The sequence below is a fragment of the Notamacropus eugenii genome, chromosome 4 (genome assembly GCF_028372415.1).
Source record: "Notamacropus eugenii isolate mMacEug1 chromosome 4, mMacEug1.pri_v2, whole genome shotgun sequence".
Classification (NCBI taxonomy): Eukaryota; Metazoa; Chordata; class Mammalia; order Diprotodontia; family Macropodidae; genus Notamacropus; species Notamacropus eugenii.
In genome coordinates this window covers 263,098,005-263,113,818 of record NC_092875.1, presented here as the reverse complement: position 1 = coordinate 263,113,818, position 15,814 = coordinate 263,098,005, and the positions used below count along the sequence as shown (strand labels likewise).

The following is a 15,814-nucleotide window of genomic DNA, read 5'->3' as shown; positions in this document are numbered from 1 at the left end:
GAAAGCCCTCTCCCACCACTAACCATTGTTCTCATTGGCTGAGAAATGTGGTCTTACATTCTGGGCGCGAAATCTAACCAATCCCATCTTAAGTTTGATTCCGATTTCCCCGCTCCCTGTCCGTTACAAAGCCGGGGAAAATACACATCAGTATATGCAAATAAAGCATTGAGAGTATACGCAAATGAGGTGGACCTGTGTGAGGACTGCCAACTGCTTATGCACATGCAAATTAGGCACTGAAGAGTTAGTGAGTTTTATCCAATCATTGATCCTAATACACTACATAGCTTATATCCTTATATGGGAATCACCTGACTCTGAAGGCATTGTAACCTGAGCCTTTCAGTCTCCTTTATCCCTGGGAGAAGAATCCACATTCCTGAGAAGTCTTCACTGAATCTGTTCCCATTCACTACTATTATTCCATCATTCTGGTTCTACTTTCCCCTTCCTTGATGTTGACCACACCACTGTTCATGTCCAGTAAGTCCTTTACCAGTCTACCTTAGCATGGTCACACCAAGTAGGAGGATGACTTCAGAACATTCTACTATATCTGATTCTTTTCATTCCCCACTCTTTTACACACATTAAAAGTGTTTGTCACCTGCAACATCCCTTTTGAACCTTCAATTCAGTCACTATACTCCCACAATCCATCTCCCCTGCTCTGATTTCCCTAGTCTCCAAATTCAGCCTTGATCCCACTGTGTATCCTATGAATGATTCATTAGCCACAACCCTAGAATTGCTCACATCCCGGATTTTCTGCCAATCCCCAACCTATTAATCCTCAACTCTGGGTAGCTCCTAAATGCATGCTCTGTTCCTGCTCCCAATATATCCAACATGTGATCATATTCATAAGCTCCAAAAATAGGAGGAGATGCTCCCCTGCTCGTACACTAATAAAAAAGCATTTTGTAAAACAAATCTTCTCAGGTTTATATGTATAACTAGGAAAAAAGTCATTAAACTGAGTTGATTTCATTCACTATAAATATGTGCAGGATCCTCATTGCTACCTGGCAAATCCTCCTATTCTAGTCTTATAAAGTTCTTTTATCATTTTCCATAGGAAAGGTACTAAAGTTACCCTCTCCTCTTAAGCCCCTACCCATGCTTCTAAACTCTCTCTCTCTCTCTCTCTGTCTCTCTCTCTCTGTCTCTGTCTCTGTCTCTCTCTCTCTCTCTCTCTCTCTCTCTCTCTCTCTCTCTCTCTCTCTCTCTCTCTCTCCTTATATGGAAAATAAGAGCCTCCAAAGTCATTGTGAATTTTAAGGCCAAATGGGAACTCCTTCAACTTTTCTCCAATTCTCAAAAAAAAAAAAATTATCAGCATCATCATCAATTCTTTTCTTCCTTCTTCCAGGGTCAGCACAAGAACTATTCCAACTCCTTGCTAAGGTAAATCTCTTTCCTCCTTGGCTTGTTCAGGATCTTCCAGCATTTATCTCCTTTCCTTCCTCTCTACCAATCAATATGCTCAAATCTCTTCAGAATTCTAAACTGCCTTCTCTTGACCCTATTACTCCACCCAGTAACTGTCCCATATTTTTCTTCCTATTCAACACCCAACTTTAAAAAGTTATCTATGTCTGATGTTCCCAATTCAAGTCAACAAGTATTTATTAAATGGCTACTGCGTGCCAGCCATCGTGATAAGCACTTTTTCACTAATCAGTGGCCCCCAACAGCCCACTGCAATCGGGCACCATTATTCTACTGAAACCACTTTGGCAAAGGTTACCAATGATCTCCCAACTAACAGAAGTCTGAAGGCCTAAACTTCTACTAGGGCAGCGAGGTGGTATAGTGGATAGAGTGCTAGGTCTGGAGTTTGAAAAATTCATCCTTTTCATGAGTACAAATCTTGCCTCTAACACTTACCAGCTGTGTGACTGTGTGACTCCCTCAATCAGAATGTTAGCTCCTTGTGAACAAGGAATCTCTTATGTTTATATTCCTAACGCTTAGCACATTGGTTGGCAGATAGAAAGTACTTAACAAATGTTTTATTCGTTCATTCATTTATTCATCTATTTGGCTGCTTTCTCTTCTCTCAATTCTCTTGACAAATTCGCACTCTCTCAGGACTTCAGTTATCATCCTATTGACTCCTAAATCTTAATATCTAACATTTTAAAGCTACAGACACAAATCTTCAAATGCTGGTCACCTCTATCTAAAGGTTTCAATGGCACCTCAAACTCAACAGGTCTAAAACTAGGCATATTTTCCTCCCAAAAAAAAGGTATACCACCTTAGGAAATTTCCTATTGTTGTCATGGGTAACACAATTCTCTCCGATTTACATCTTCAGTGCCATCTTCAACTCCTCACACACACTTTACCCAATATATCCCATCTACTGTCAAATCTTGTCATTTTTACTTTCACAACAATTCTCATATGGCCCCCCACCCTTATCTCCACTAATGTAGCCACTACCTTAGCTCAATCAGTCACTCAACAAGCATTTCTTACGTGTCAGGCACTATGCTAAGCATCAGCAGAAATACAAGTAGAAAGAAAGATAGTGCCTATCCTTAACAAGCTTACATTTTAGAGTATAATACATAAAATGAAACAGAAAAGGGCAGAGAGAAGGAAAGAAAAGGAGAAGGGAGGGGAAGAAAGAAGTACCCAGTAGGAGGTAGGGGGAAGGGAAGGTATAGCAGAGGAACTCTGGATGGTAACCTGGAAAAGAAAGAGATGTGGCTCTCCTAGGCATCCTCCTTAAATGAGGTCCAGGGTGCAGGCTGGAGAGGTACCTCTCATTTGGACTATTAGAAAAATCTTTTAATCAGTCTCCTTAACTGAAGTCTACAATCTATCCTACACTAAACTGCCAAAGTCATTTGGCATATCACTCTCATGCTCAATAAACTCCAGTGGCTCCAAACAGCTCAAACACATCTTGCAGGAGACCTTTTCTGGTCTTGCAGCTGCTCAAGCCTTCCTCTAAAAGGTCATGTACCATCTGCTCTGTATGTATCTTGTGTGTACCTATTTGTTTACAGTCACCTAACCTCATAAGAACAGAGGCTCCTTAAGGGAAATGGACTGTTTTTGCCATCCTTGTAGTAAGCATTAAATAAATGCTTGCTAACTGACTGAAATCATTATTGCTTGCCAACGGCTCCTAGGTTGGGAACTTTATTCAGTCATTTAACCAAGTCTTGTAATTCTACCTCTGCAATAATAATTGGATTCTAAGAGATTCAACTGTAGATATGAGAATAATGCAAAATGATTCTGGAAAAGTAGATGAATAAGATTGTGGAAGAAATTCAGATTATTTTAGCTACTGAAGAGAAGACAAAAAAGGACCCCAAAACAAGTCCTACATACTTTCTAAAGTTTTATTTTTATTGATATCTTTTATTGTCACCATCATTTCTGAATATATCCATCCTCTACCCATGAGATTTCCCTTGTTAATAAAGATTTTCAAAGGGGGAAAAGCCATGTTGCAAAACCAAATACATAATCAGGGGTGACAGCATATTTCATATTCCACCCTCACAGTCCCCAAACTCTGCAAAGAGGGAAGGAGGGCACATAAACCTTTTCAAAAATTTAAAAAGATAGAAACTGGGATAAAGCAACTTAGGTGAAAATCACACAGAACCTCCTCACTCTCCTCATCCTCCTAAATCCAAAATAGGAGTATATACTCCCCCTGCTGGATATATTCATAAAAGGCATTTTGCAAGACACAAAATATACTATTTCATGTCCCCCTCTCACCACAAGTCTTCCAAAGAAGATGGCATGATCACATTATAGATGACATAAAGGTAATAGCCAAATACAGACTAAACTACATGGCCTCTAAGGTCTCTCCCAATTCAAGATCTGTGACAATACAGGCAGTTAGAATGTGTTCTCACTGACAAAATTAAACTCTAAGACTGAATTAAGGAAATTCTATTCTAGGATTTCTCTACCACCAATTAGCTGTTAAAAACCATTTCAAAAGGAAGCAGTTAACTTACACTGACACTGACAAACCAAATAAGAAACCTCTGAACCTGCTCTTCCTCTCATTGTCTCACCCCCTTTTCCTTTGTCTTCCCCAAAGATACCTCTTCGCTCTTTCTTCCTATTCCTGTCTTTCAAGAGAATCACAGTATTCAAAGTAGAATAAATCTTCTACCTAATTTTATAAATGAGAAAAACTTGGCCCAGAGGGCTGACATATTTGAAATATGCTCTTCAGATCTAGGGGTCACATTTTAGGTCATGTAGGCAGCAAGGAGCAAAGCGAAGATTCTAACCCTTGGGTTTCATGATCTCCAGAAACTCAAAGTCCTTCAAAATGAAATAAACTCTGAAATTCACACCTCCTCAGATCATTTTCCTTCCCAGCTGTAGGACTTCTTCATGTCCCCCTCCCACTAAGTAACCTTCCATCCCCTTCCCCTTTTTAGCTTCTATGTGTTGCCTTCCCCCGCTGGCTTGAAGGCAGAGACCGTCTTATGCCTTTTTTTATGCCCTAAGTACACAGCACAGTGCCTACACAAAGTAGGCACTTAACATTTACTGACTCTGACTGATCAACTCCATGCTAATTTCCCAACTTCCCCCTGTTCTTCTATTTTCCTTTACTTCTCTCATCCCTCTTTCTTCCATGATTAGCTCTAATATAGAATATAGGTTTTCATTTTTAGTATATGGCTGCATTGAGTTTTGAGTTCCCTCTACTAAGTTTAAATGCCAACTGATCTTTTTTTCATATTTCTCTAGAGGAGACTTAGACATATTCAATACCTGAACACTTTCAAAAAGTCTCTGATTTCACTACCATCCCTCTACACTTTAATGGGTAGTTTCATGAACTGCTGTGGCCAAAAAAAATTTTTAAATCAAATAAGAGCCAAATTTCTGGTCATGATTCATTGAACTTTTCTAGGCTGTAGCTAGGCCCATACTTCAAGACTTTCTAGCTTGGTAAGACCTATAAGAACCTGCTTGGACTGTTAGCATACAGTTCAAGAACTCTTGGTCATACTAGTTTTAAAATGAACCAGTTAGAGCCTATGGTGGAAACCAGCCATGATTAAATAGGAAATTGTTAAGAATAGAATTTTGAGAACACAAGAAAAACAATTCCAGTGTGGGGGAAAAAAAAGGGCAATAGTCTAAAGAAAGCAATGTGGATGCATATGTGCACTCTGTATCCTCAACAGTATGTAAGTCTGAAGAGAATGGAATTCTGGGAAGGAAAGAAAAGACCAAGTATTTCTATAGCACCTACTGTGTGCAAAGTACTATGCTAAGCACTTTACAATTATTATCTCATTTGATCCTCACAACAACTCTGGGAAGTAAGTGCTGTTACTATTCCTATTTTACAGATGAAGAAACTGAAGCAGACAGAGGTTACATGGCTTGTCTAGTGTCACATGGGTAGAGTGTCTGAGGCAGGATTTGAACTCATCTCCCTGACTCTAGGCCCATCTATCCACTGCACCACCAGCAGCCTAAGGCAGGAGTTGTTCCATTTTTGTCTTTGTATCCAAAGCACTTAGAACAGTACATGGCACAGAGTAGGCAATTAATATATGCTTGCTGACTATTAGGAATGTGAAAGTCAGTAAGAGTGGAATGAAAGGATTACCAGGCAGTAGTGAGGTGCTATTATTATGATGATGCTACAGCATAAACTGGAGGTAAATTCAGCCTGCAAGATTTTGTAATTTCCTAGAACTGTCATATTAAAATCAGAATAAAAAATATATCCTTTAAGGAAAAAATAAAAGGCTCAGACAATGCTGCACTGAAGTGGTGGCTAGGTGGCGCCATACTGCACCAGGCACAGAATCTGAAGTCAGAAAAGCCTGAGGTCAAACTCGTTTTAGACACTAACTTTCTGACCCTGAGGCAAGTTACTTCACTCCTTTGCCTCAGTTTCTTCATCTGTAAAATGGGGATAATAACTGCACCTACTTCCCAGGGTTGTTATAAAGACAAAATGAGATATTAATTGTAAAGTACTTAACAGAATACCTGAAACGTAATAGGCACTTGATAATGTTTAATATAAAATTTTAGAATAATCTCTTTGTTCTCTCTGAAGTAAACTCAGAGAGTGCCTCTTCCTATGTCAGCAAAAGCCAGCCAAGGCCGACTCTACACTCCTTAAGGAGACCTTTAACCTAAGACACTATATCTTGAATAATAAGACTTTCCTTTGATGAATAATGAGACTTTCCTTTGATGAATCTTATTATCTATAGACACATATTATGTTATGAATAATGGGACTTTCCTTTGATCTATAGACATATACTATGTCTATAGTATTAATGATAAAGCGTATTAATGATAAAGAAAATATAGACATCTTAGATCATAATTTCTATTGAACATTGTTTACCCTTTCCTATGTCAATTATCTGTTTAAGGGAGGAAGCCTGCCACTTACTAGTGGTGGGGTTTCTTTCCTTATCACCGAGACATATGCTTACCCAGCTTGGAATCTCAAGGCCTGACTAACATTGCTTTGTTAATTGTCCTGTCTTACTGAATTTATGATTTGCTTAATTAGGAGAGTTTCTTTCTCATGGCAAAATGTACTTAAGACAGATGATTTCTGTACTAGATAGTCAGAGTCACCTCTGACTCCATAGCGCTATGTAACTGTTTTCTTTATAGGGAATTGATCAATTAATTAATTAAATCATAAAATGTATGCATTTAGCCATGTTGCCTTTTCTTAACAAAGTTTTCAGGTCAACACACTATATAAATGTTAGTTATGATGATAATGGTGATGATGATGATGATGAAGCAAATGGAAGAATTCAAGATCCAGAGATGAGGCCAACCCCTTTCTCACAAAGCCCATGCTTTTCAAAATCTAGCTCTATTATATGCTTTTTTAACTGTACCTAGAACAGCAAAGAAGATCCATAAAAAGAAAAAAAATCAAAATCTGAGCTTATAGAAATGTGGCTTATAAAAGACCAAAGATAAAACAATTCAACAGGTAAAAAAACCTATGGAAAATTAAAGAATCCACAAACCTGGAGGACACAAATAGAGTAGGAAAGAAGTGGCCCCCTGAACTAAGCCTTGAAGAAAGAGAAAGATTCTTTCTAGGCATACAACAGGGCCTGCTTCAGTCATACAATGAAAAAACTAACTCTTTTTACTTGTCATCTGGAATATAAATGACACAGAATAACAAAGTACTTAAAAAGTGTCAAACTCAAGTGAAAGACTGCTTTAAGGCATCAGACTATTAAAAAGTATGTAGACTGATAGATAGATAAAGCTATAGATAAATATCTCAGAATATTTGAGGGCTTATTTTTTGTGATAACAAAGAAGTAGAAACAAATGTCCTTCCCTAGGAGAATACTTAACACAAATTGCAGTACATGAATATAATAGAATATTATGATGCCACAGGGAAGAATGATTATGTGGACTATGAAGCAGTCAAGTAAGACTTACAGGGACTGATGGAAAAAGAGATAGTTATAAAGGCATGAAAAAAATATACCTGATGGCAATAATTCTGACCCTGCATCTTTTCACTGAATGCCTTCCATGCTTGGAGAGCTCTCCCTCCTAGCTCCTTCAAAGGAAGGAGGAAAAAAACAAACCTGAATTCCATATAATTACAATGATAAAGCTTGGCCACAAAGAGATGAAAAAATGAACCTCCTCTTCCATTCTGAGGAGAGGTGAGCGACTAGGGGTATGGAACTCTGCATTTATTGTCAGATTTGAGAAAAAAATAAAAATGAAAAAGTATCAGAGGCATTTAAGTATTTAAGATAGTCCTAAGTCTTTTGATCTGCATAAAAAGCCAGTGAAACATTATCTGTTTACTTACTTAACACAAAGAAGTTTGATGGTTCCTCATCAGAAAGGCAAGTATACCTCTCTTATTACAAAGAACTGTAACTAGAGAAATCATCCCTACAGATTGCCACAGTCAGTCGGTGGCTGATCTGTACACAACTGGTATCTTAGCATTGTAGAGGGGGAAGAGGAGACTCACATTCCAATGGAACCTTTACTTCTACTCTGATGGGGGCAGGCTGCTTTGGAAATTAAGGGTTCCCTTAGAGGAAAAGCAATCTGAAGTCAGAGGCCACCAGTATCCCGTAAAATGTCATCAAAACCTTTCATGGTTACCAAATTCTCTAAAATCACTAATTCCTTTGATGAGCAAAAGGAAAAATGACTAAGAAGGAGAGATGGAGATAGCCCCGAGTTCACCAGAGTTCAAATCTTCATAGAAGGGTTAGATATTAGGAAGGAAGGAGTACAGTTATCAATCAGTTTCAATCTGTGAAATAACTTTTACCCAACAATGAGGCTAAATTTTAGAAAACTCATTTGTAGAGATTGTACTTGGCCCTCAAAGAGGTTTTCAATGTCATTTTTAATGTAGTGACAACCTCTAAACTCAAGAGGCAAATCTTGAGTAGACCTGCTTTAACAGAAATAAATCCCTGATTAAGGGAATGCTCTGTTATTTCCAGTTTTCTATTCCTTAGGTAATCAATCAGACTAGTAAGGCTAAATAGTAGGAAGCAATTGCAAGAAAGCGGAAAAGAAACCATTAAAAACCATGTGAAAGACTGCTCTCAATTGTTTAATGAATAACCTTCTTCTCCTGGATACACTTTCCTCTCTAGATTTTCATGATACTAGTTCTCTTCTGGTTCTTCTACCTATATGCCTGTTCCTTCTCAGTCTCCTGTACTAGATCTTCATCCACATCATACTCACTAACTGGGATATCCCTAAAGCTCTGCTTTGGGCCCTCTTTTTTTCTCCCTCTACACCAGGAATGAGGAACTTGTGACCTTCTAGACCCTTAAATGTGGTCTTTTGCCTGAATCCAAATTTTGATAAATTTTAACTAAAATTTACTGAATTTTTACTAAAATTTAGATTAAGAATCTAGAAGACCACATATGGCCCCAAGTTTCCCATCCATGCTCGACATCATCTCACTTAATTTCATCAGTTCCCCTGGGTTCAATTTATAATCTTTATGTAGATGACACCCAAGTCTATCTATCCAGCTCTAGTCTCTTTCCTGAGCTCCAGTCAAATATTACCAACTGGCTAACTGACAAAATCTATAGGAAATTAACAAAAGTTTACAAGAATAATCCTCATTCCCCAATAGATAAATGGTCAAAGGATAAAGAGAATTCTTCAGAGTTAATTGTGTGTATTCTTTGGACCAGACCTGAGATTTTCACCAGTATAGAGAACTTGTGGTGTAAAAAATTCCTCTCCTCATCAGCAGCTCATCTGGAACTTAGTCTTAGAGAATCACCTGGAACATTAAGAAGTTAAATGACTGGCCTCAGAGAGCTACCATGGGAAAGATTTGAATCCATGTCTTCCTAGAGCACATGAGATAAGGTATGTCAAGTGCTTTGCAAAACCTAAAAAGATCTATAGAAATATTCAATATTATCTTTTATTTCTGACTCCTAGGTGAACCCCTGATTTGCTATACCATGCCGCTTATTCTTTTTGATAAGGAAGTCAAAACTAAAATTAAGTGACAATGATAAAATTAACAAACATTATTTTTGAAAAATAAGATTCTTTGCAAATAAAACTGTGTGGCAATACAAGTATAATACAGGGGTTTATTGAGGAGGATGAGGGGGGAGTGACATGACCAGACCTGAGCTCTAGGAAAAATACTGAAATCTGGGTATTGAATGGGTTGGAGTGAGGAGAGATAGATATGAAGCTGGGAGATCAGTTAGAAGGCTATTTGTGTAGTCTAAGCAAGGCATGATGAGGGCATGAATTAGAATGGTGGCTATGTGAGTAGAGAGAAAGGGAAACATAGGAGACATTTTGTGAAGGTAGAAAAGACAAGATTTGGTGATGGATTAGATGTATGGAATGAGTGTGGTGCCCTGGGTGAAGATGATGGCAAAGGAGACTGAGAAGGAGCAGTTAGCACCCTATATCATACTGTCTCTCTTCTCCTATAAATCGTATTCAAGGATCATTGCTAACTTTGGAAAATGGCAGTCTCAGCTGAATGATAAGGTCAGAAACCAGATGGTAGAAAATTTGGAAGATGATGAGAGAAGAGGCACAAAGAAAGTCTTTAGAAGGCTTTCTCAAGGAGTTTAATGGAGAAGGGCTATAGAATGATACTCAGTGAGGATGCTGGATCAAAAGAGAAGGTTTTTAAAGTATAGGGGAGACTTGGCTGTGTTTTCAGGACTCAGGAAAGGACTCACTAGATATGGAGACTCAGGATCAGAAAAAGAAAGTGCGAATGGTAGAAAGGGCAACCTACTAGAGAAGACCACAGGGGAGTGGATCAAGGATATATGTAATAGAGTTCTTCTTGGGAAAGAGCAAGTAAAAGTATTCATTCAAGATAGAAGTGAAGAATGAGATAATGGGGTAGTACGTTTGAGTGATATGAGAGGAGGATATTAAAATTACATTCTCTCATGTCTTTGGATTCAGATCCTTCCCATGATAGCTGCTTGACCAAAGACCAGTCACTTAACTTCTTAATGCTCCAGGTGACTCCCTAAGACTAAGTTCCAGATGAGCTGCTGACAGACAGAAGAAGTTTTCACACCAGAAGTTCCCTGCACTAGTGAAATCACAGATCCAGTTCTTAAAAAGAAAATAAATTAAACAATATAGAGACTTCTCTGTAAAATATCTAATTCTTTTTTCAGGATACTCTAAAGCAAAGTCCTTAGCTAAGGGGTGGGGGTAAGAAATCCCGCTAATATATGTGTCTGTGCATACATGTATATGTGTATACACATATGTATGTATATACATATAACTACACACATACATGTGTGTATATGTATGGAGATATGTTTGTAGATACAGATATGCTCTAAGGATGTTACTAAAAGGTGAAAAGAAGACCTACTGGTATAAAAATATTCATCGCACTTTTGTTAGTAATAGCAATAAGCAAGCTCTATGTCTAACAAGTAGAAAACAGCCAAATAAATGTTGATATAAGTGTAATATATAAGTGTATATATATATATACACTTATATATATATATATATACACTTATTATATATATATATATATATATATATAATATATAAGTATATATATAAGTGTAATATAATTGTGCCATAAAAATAATTATGAAGAACACAAAGAAAAATGAGTATGGTAGGGTAAGAAAAGTGGGGGAGCTAGCTTGGCCAAGTTTCCATTTCATTGTGAGCATTTATACCTCAGAAATAAAAAATGAGCTAAAAATCAGGGTTTGATTTGTTTCACTGATTGTCCAGTGTTAATAATGCAGATTAAACTTAAAAGTGTAGATAGCTAGACAGCCCAACTGGTAAATACTAGCCAGTACATCCCACAATCGCTCTAGAAACGTTTGAGCTTGACAGGAGAGCAGCAGAAAGTTCAAGAAATGAAGTTATGAGCACACTGGAGCTCTGGTGAATGAAGGTTAATGATAATAACAGCAACAATTTGCATTTATCATATCCCTCTAAGGTTTTTAAAGTGCTTTCCCTCCATTACTTCACTGGAGAGTCACAACACCCCTGGGTGAATTTGCAGAGAGATGAATTACATCCAAGCGATAGTGCTACCTATGAGACAAGGCACAGAAACTCTCTAGATCTGTTTCCTTTTATTTGTAAAATGAGGATACTGAAATTAGTGACCTTTAAGGTTCCTTCTAGCTTGGATTCTATGATAATGAGTAATACAAACTTTAGACAATAAAATAAAACTACATACATTGATTACAGATATATATAAAACAACAGCAAGGAAATCTAAGAATCATACAGAGAGAAAAATTTAGAGGGGACATAGAAAAAATAAAATATAATTATTATCTTGTTAAAATTTATAAAGCTGTTTTCTTTTCAGAAAAAAACACAAATAGTATGGAATATCATTTAAACATTAATTTATTCTTTGTTGAACTTATTTGCTTTTGTTGATACAGTTTACAATAAAAACAATTAAGATAATGACAACTTAATATACATTGCTATCAATGAATTCCAAAACTAAGCTCAGATTCAATCTCTGAACAAAATATGTATAGTTTCCTTCTCATCCAAATAATCTCTTGCATTTGTACAACAGAGACATTTTTTAAAGTTTTTTTCCATAACCATCATTCCCCCAAGTGTTAGTTGAGCAAAGGTACACGCTCATAATGTGCTTGTTTACATTCATAATTTTCCCTATTAAGTCTATTCTCTGTACTCCCTATTTCACCACCTTATTTTAGGCCCCTATCACCTTTCTCCTCTTTATCACTGAGTCACAGATGCCCAGGAATGTCAGGTCACAGAGCAACTCAAACTAAAATTGAAGTCTCCTGATACTTACTAAAACGTTTTTTCCATGATGCCTTATAATTTCCAAAAAGTTTCCTTTTCTTTCATCCAAAAAATATTTACTAAGCTCCAATTATGTATAGGGTACTGTGCTAAGAGGCAGGAGAAATAAAAAGATGTATTAATTTGTCCTGATAGTTAGGGGAGTATATAAAGAACTCAAATACAACTATAACGTGACAAATGAGATGAAAATGATATAAACAAAGTGCTATAGAAATTCAGGTGTTTGAAGTGATAAAGACATGAAACAAATGAAATCTGATATGGGCCTAAAAGGATAGGTTAGGAACTCAAAACAGAGAGCAAAAAGGAGAATATTCTAGATGGAAAGAATAACGTCAGAAAAGACAAGAAATGCAAAGAAGGTATATAGAGTACTTTGGTTGGGGGAATAATTGGAGACATATTAGAAAGGTAGGTTAAGATCAAACTGTGGTGGGGCTTTGAATGCCCTGTTAAAGTCTGAGTCCTAGGAAAATGGATTCCACATGGGCTTGAAAAGATCAAAACAGTTAGAGGATGTCAATGGGATGGCAAAGTATGGAACAGAGTGGAGACAGGAAAAATAGTTTAGAAGCTATTATCCAGGTATGTCATGAGTAGAAACTTGAGGGGCAGTAATGGGGGAAAGGAGAAAATGTACACAATTTGTGATTGTTTGGATAGGGGGAAAAGGGTGCAGTCAGGAAAAAGGTAAGATATCAAACCTGAGTGACTGGGAAAAAGGCAGATATAACCTCAACAAAAATAGAGGAATTAGCAAAAGGAGCTTGGAAGGAAGTAAGAACAGAAGCGATATGATGAATTCAAGTTTAATTAGTTTAAGTTTAGTGGAAAATCTAGTAGAGCTGTCCTACAGACCACTGGAAATCATAGGAATATAAACAAAAAGTTGGAAGGGACCTGATATAATATAGTCCATCCTATTCATTTTACAGGACCCTTCCCACCCTTTCCAATTTTCTTACACTTTACTCCTCTCCATGTAATCCAACATCCAGCAACACTGGCTTACTTCCTGTTCCTCTGAACTCCATGCCTTTTCACTAGCTGTCCCCCTGCCTGGAAAGCTCTATTTACTCAACTTCACATTTAAGGTTTCCTTCAAGCATCAGATCAACTTCCACTTTCTGCAGACCTTTCTGGGCCTCCTCTAATCTCTAATTCTAAGATTACTACCTACCCTCTATATGTTGTATGTAAATAGTTATTTGCATACTGTCTCCCTCCTTGGAATGTTAGCTTCTTGAGAGCAGGGACTATTTTTGCTTTTCTATTTGTAGCAGGAAAGCTACAGGACTTGACACATAGTGGGCACTTAAAAAATGCTCCAACCTGTAATACCTGTGCTACTCTAGGCAAGTCATTTAACCCTGTTGGCCTCAGTTTCCTCATCTATAAAATGAGCTCCATAGAGAAGGAAATGGCAAACCACTTCAGTATCCTTACCAATAAAACCCCATATGGAGTCAGGAAGAATCAGACACAACTGAACAACAACAAATGCTTGTTGACTGTTACAGAGTAACTGAGACCCAAGGAGATAAAATGCTTTATCCAAGTCACCCTGGTTATAAGTGGCACAGCTAAACTGTAAAGGTCCTTCGTCTCCAAGGAGTGGATATTATAATTTGACCTCACATGATCTTCAAGATCTCCTGAAAAGGTCTCATGCCTAGATCACATTTCAAGAAATTGTTGCTCTATGGCTTTCAATTTCCTGTTCCTCTTCCTCTGTAAGATGGGGGGTTTGGGCTATGTGACCTCTGAAGTCCCTTCTAGCTCTAAACCTATAAAAACTATGAGAACAGAAAAGCTTTAGAAAAGTCACTATGCAGAACGAATGAGATGACTGAAAGGATTAGGCTGCAACCTACACACTGGCGACAAAACGGGTGATGCTAAAAACACCACTTTAATGGACCATTCTTGGGTAATAACCTATTTAGAGAAGAGTTCTTTTCCCTTTTCCCTCTGACAATCTGATGGGGCCTATGGACCCTTTCATAGAATAATGTTTCTTAAAAACTGAAGGAAATGCTAAATGTCAGAAGCTAGTCAAAATGAAGGTGTACCTTTTTTTTCCAGTCCAAATTCTATGAACCCCTGGAATTTATCCATGGGAGTGGGGGAGAAACTGTGTGGATCCCAGGGGAAAAACCTCTGATGTGGAGAAAAGCACGCAGAATTTGGATTCCTCTTTGGGGACGCCCGGGAGCTCCAGATGAAAACAATCCAAGCGTGTGTGGGGGTACATGGAGAGCCCACACTAAGGTCTGGGACTCTTTACACTTAAAAATTATTGAAGACGCTAAAGAGCTTCTGTTTACGGAGGTCAGATCAATTGGTATTTTACTCGAAATTACAACGTCTTGGAATCATTTTTAAAAGAGCTTTGACCTCACAAACCTTCAGAAAAGGTCTGGGGGAGCCCTCCCCCCAGGATCACACTTTGAGGCCCGCAGGTCTAAGGGCTTCTGTAAAACAAGGGGGTTCGGTCCGTACTGACGTCCTAAGTCCCTGGAAGGACCTGAACTGGAAGTTCTAGATCTAGGAGTGTAGGAAAGCTTTGCCACAGCTACTGTGAAGGACGAATAACGGTCGAATGAAAGGACTCACAAACGACTGAGAATCTGCAGGACTGGTCGGGAAGCAAGACAAACATCTTTCCAAACTGGAAAATAGGGCACATGCTCCCGCCTCGGGTCCTCGGCCCGCACTGGCCCAGCCCTAAGGACTCAGACAGAACGCTACAAGTCCCAGCAGGAACTGTTCTCCCCGCCCCCCCAACCGGCGGAGCCAATGGGAGGACTGGGAGGAGCAGCGCCCGCCGCGGGGCAGCCTGGGACTGGTAGTCTCCGCGAGTCCGGAACAGGCCACGCGGAGGGTGCCGCCTCCTGACTGGTAGCCAACTCTGGCTCAGTGGGCGAGGATGACCGAGGGGGAGGGAGGGAGCGCTTAGCTGGAAGCGGGCCCAGCAGGTTCGTCGCCCGCCGCTGGAGCGCCACCCTCGCTCCTGCTCCAGCCCCCATACCGTACCTTCCGGTCGCTGCGGCGGAGGCGGCTGCTGCTACCGCCACGGGGCATCTCTCCGAGCGCCTCCCTCACGCCGGGGTTGGGGATGGGGGGAGGGTTGAGGGGAAAAAGGAATTTGAGATGAACTCCCCGGAAGACCGAGAGGCAAAAGGCGGAGCACGAACCAGCCCAGCCACGCCGGTCCCTTTCTAGCTTGGCGCGCTGCGCCGCTTCCCTCTGATTGGCTCGTATGAGGGTGTGGGGCGGGCCTTCTCTCCCAGACAAGTCATTCCATAGAGAACTTTAGAGGAGAGGGGCGGGGCTTCCGGAGGGCCCGAGTGTGGCTGCGCGCATGCGCCAAGGCTCCAGGGCCGGCTTGGGGGTGTTTCCTAATGAAGAGGGTCCTCACTCGGCTTTGAAT

The 15,814-nt window shown here is 39.2% G+C and overlaps 1 protein-coding gene across 6 annotated transcripts in view; it reads right to left on the bottom strand.

The window, feature by feature from the left end:
* Positions 1-15,613, bottom strand: part of SPIDR (scaffold protein involved in DNA repair) — a 571,461-nt gene extending 555,848 nt beyond the window's left edge. For 2 of the 6 annotated variants that reach the window (XM_072604554.1, XM_072604549.1), the window contains exon 1: positions 15,418-15,613. In XM_072604554.1, the coding sequence (XP_072460655.1) occupies positions 15,418-15,465 (48 nt within the window). In that variant the 5' untranslated portion in view covers positions 15,466-15,613. Of the gene's footprint in view, positions 1-14,997; positions 15,154-15,417 lie in introns of those variants that run through there. The other 4 variants (XM_072604553.1, XM_072604548.1, XM_072604550.1 and 1 more) reach the window with 4 other exon arrangements.
* Positions 15,614-15,814: the final 201 nt, after the last annotated feature.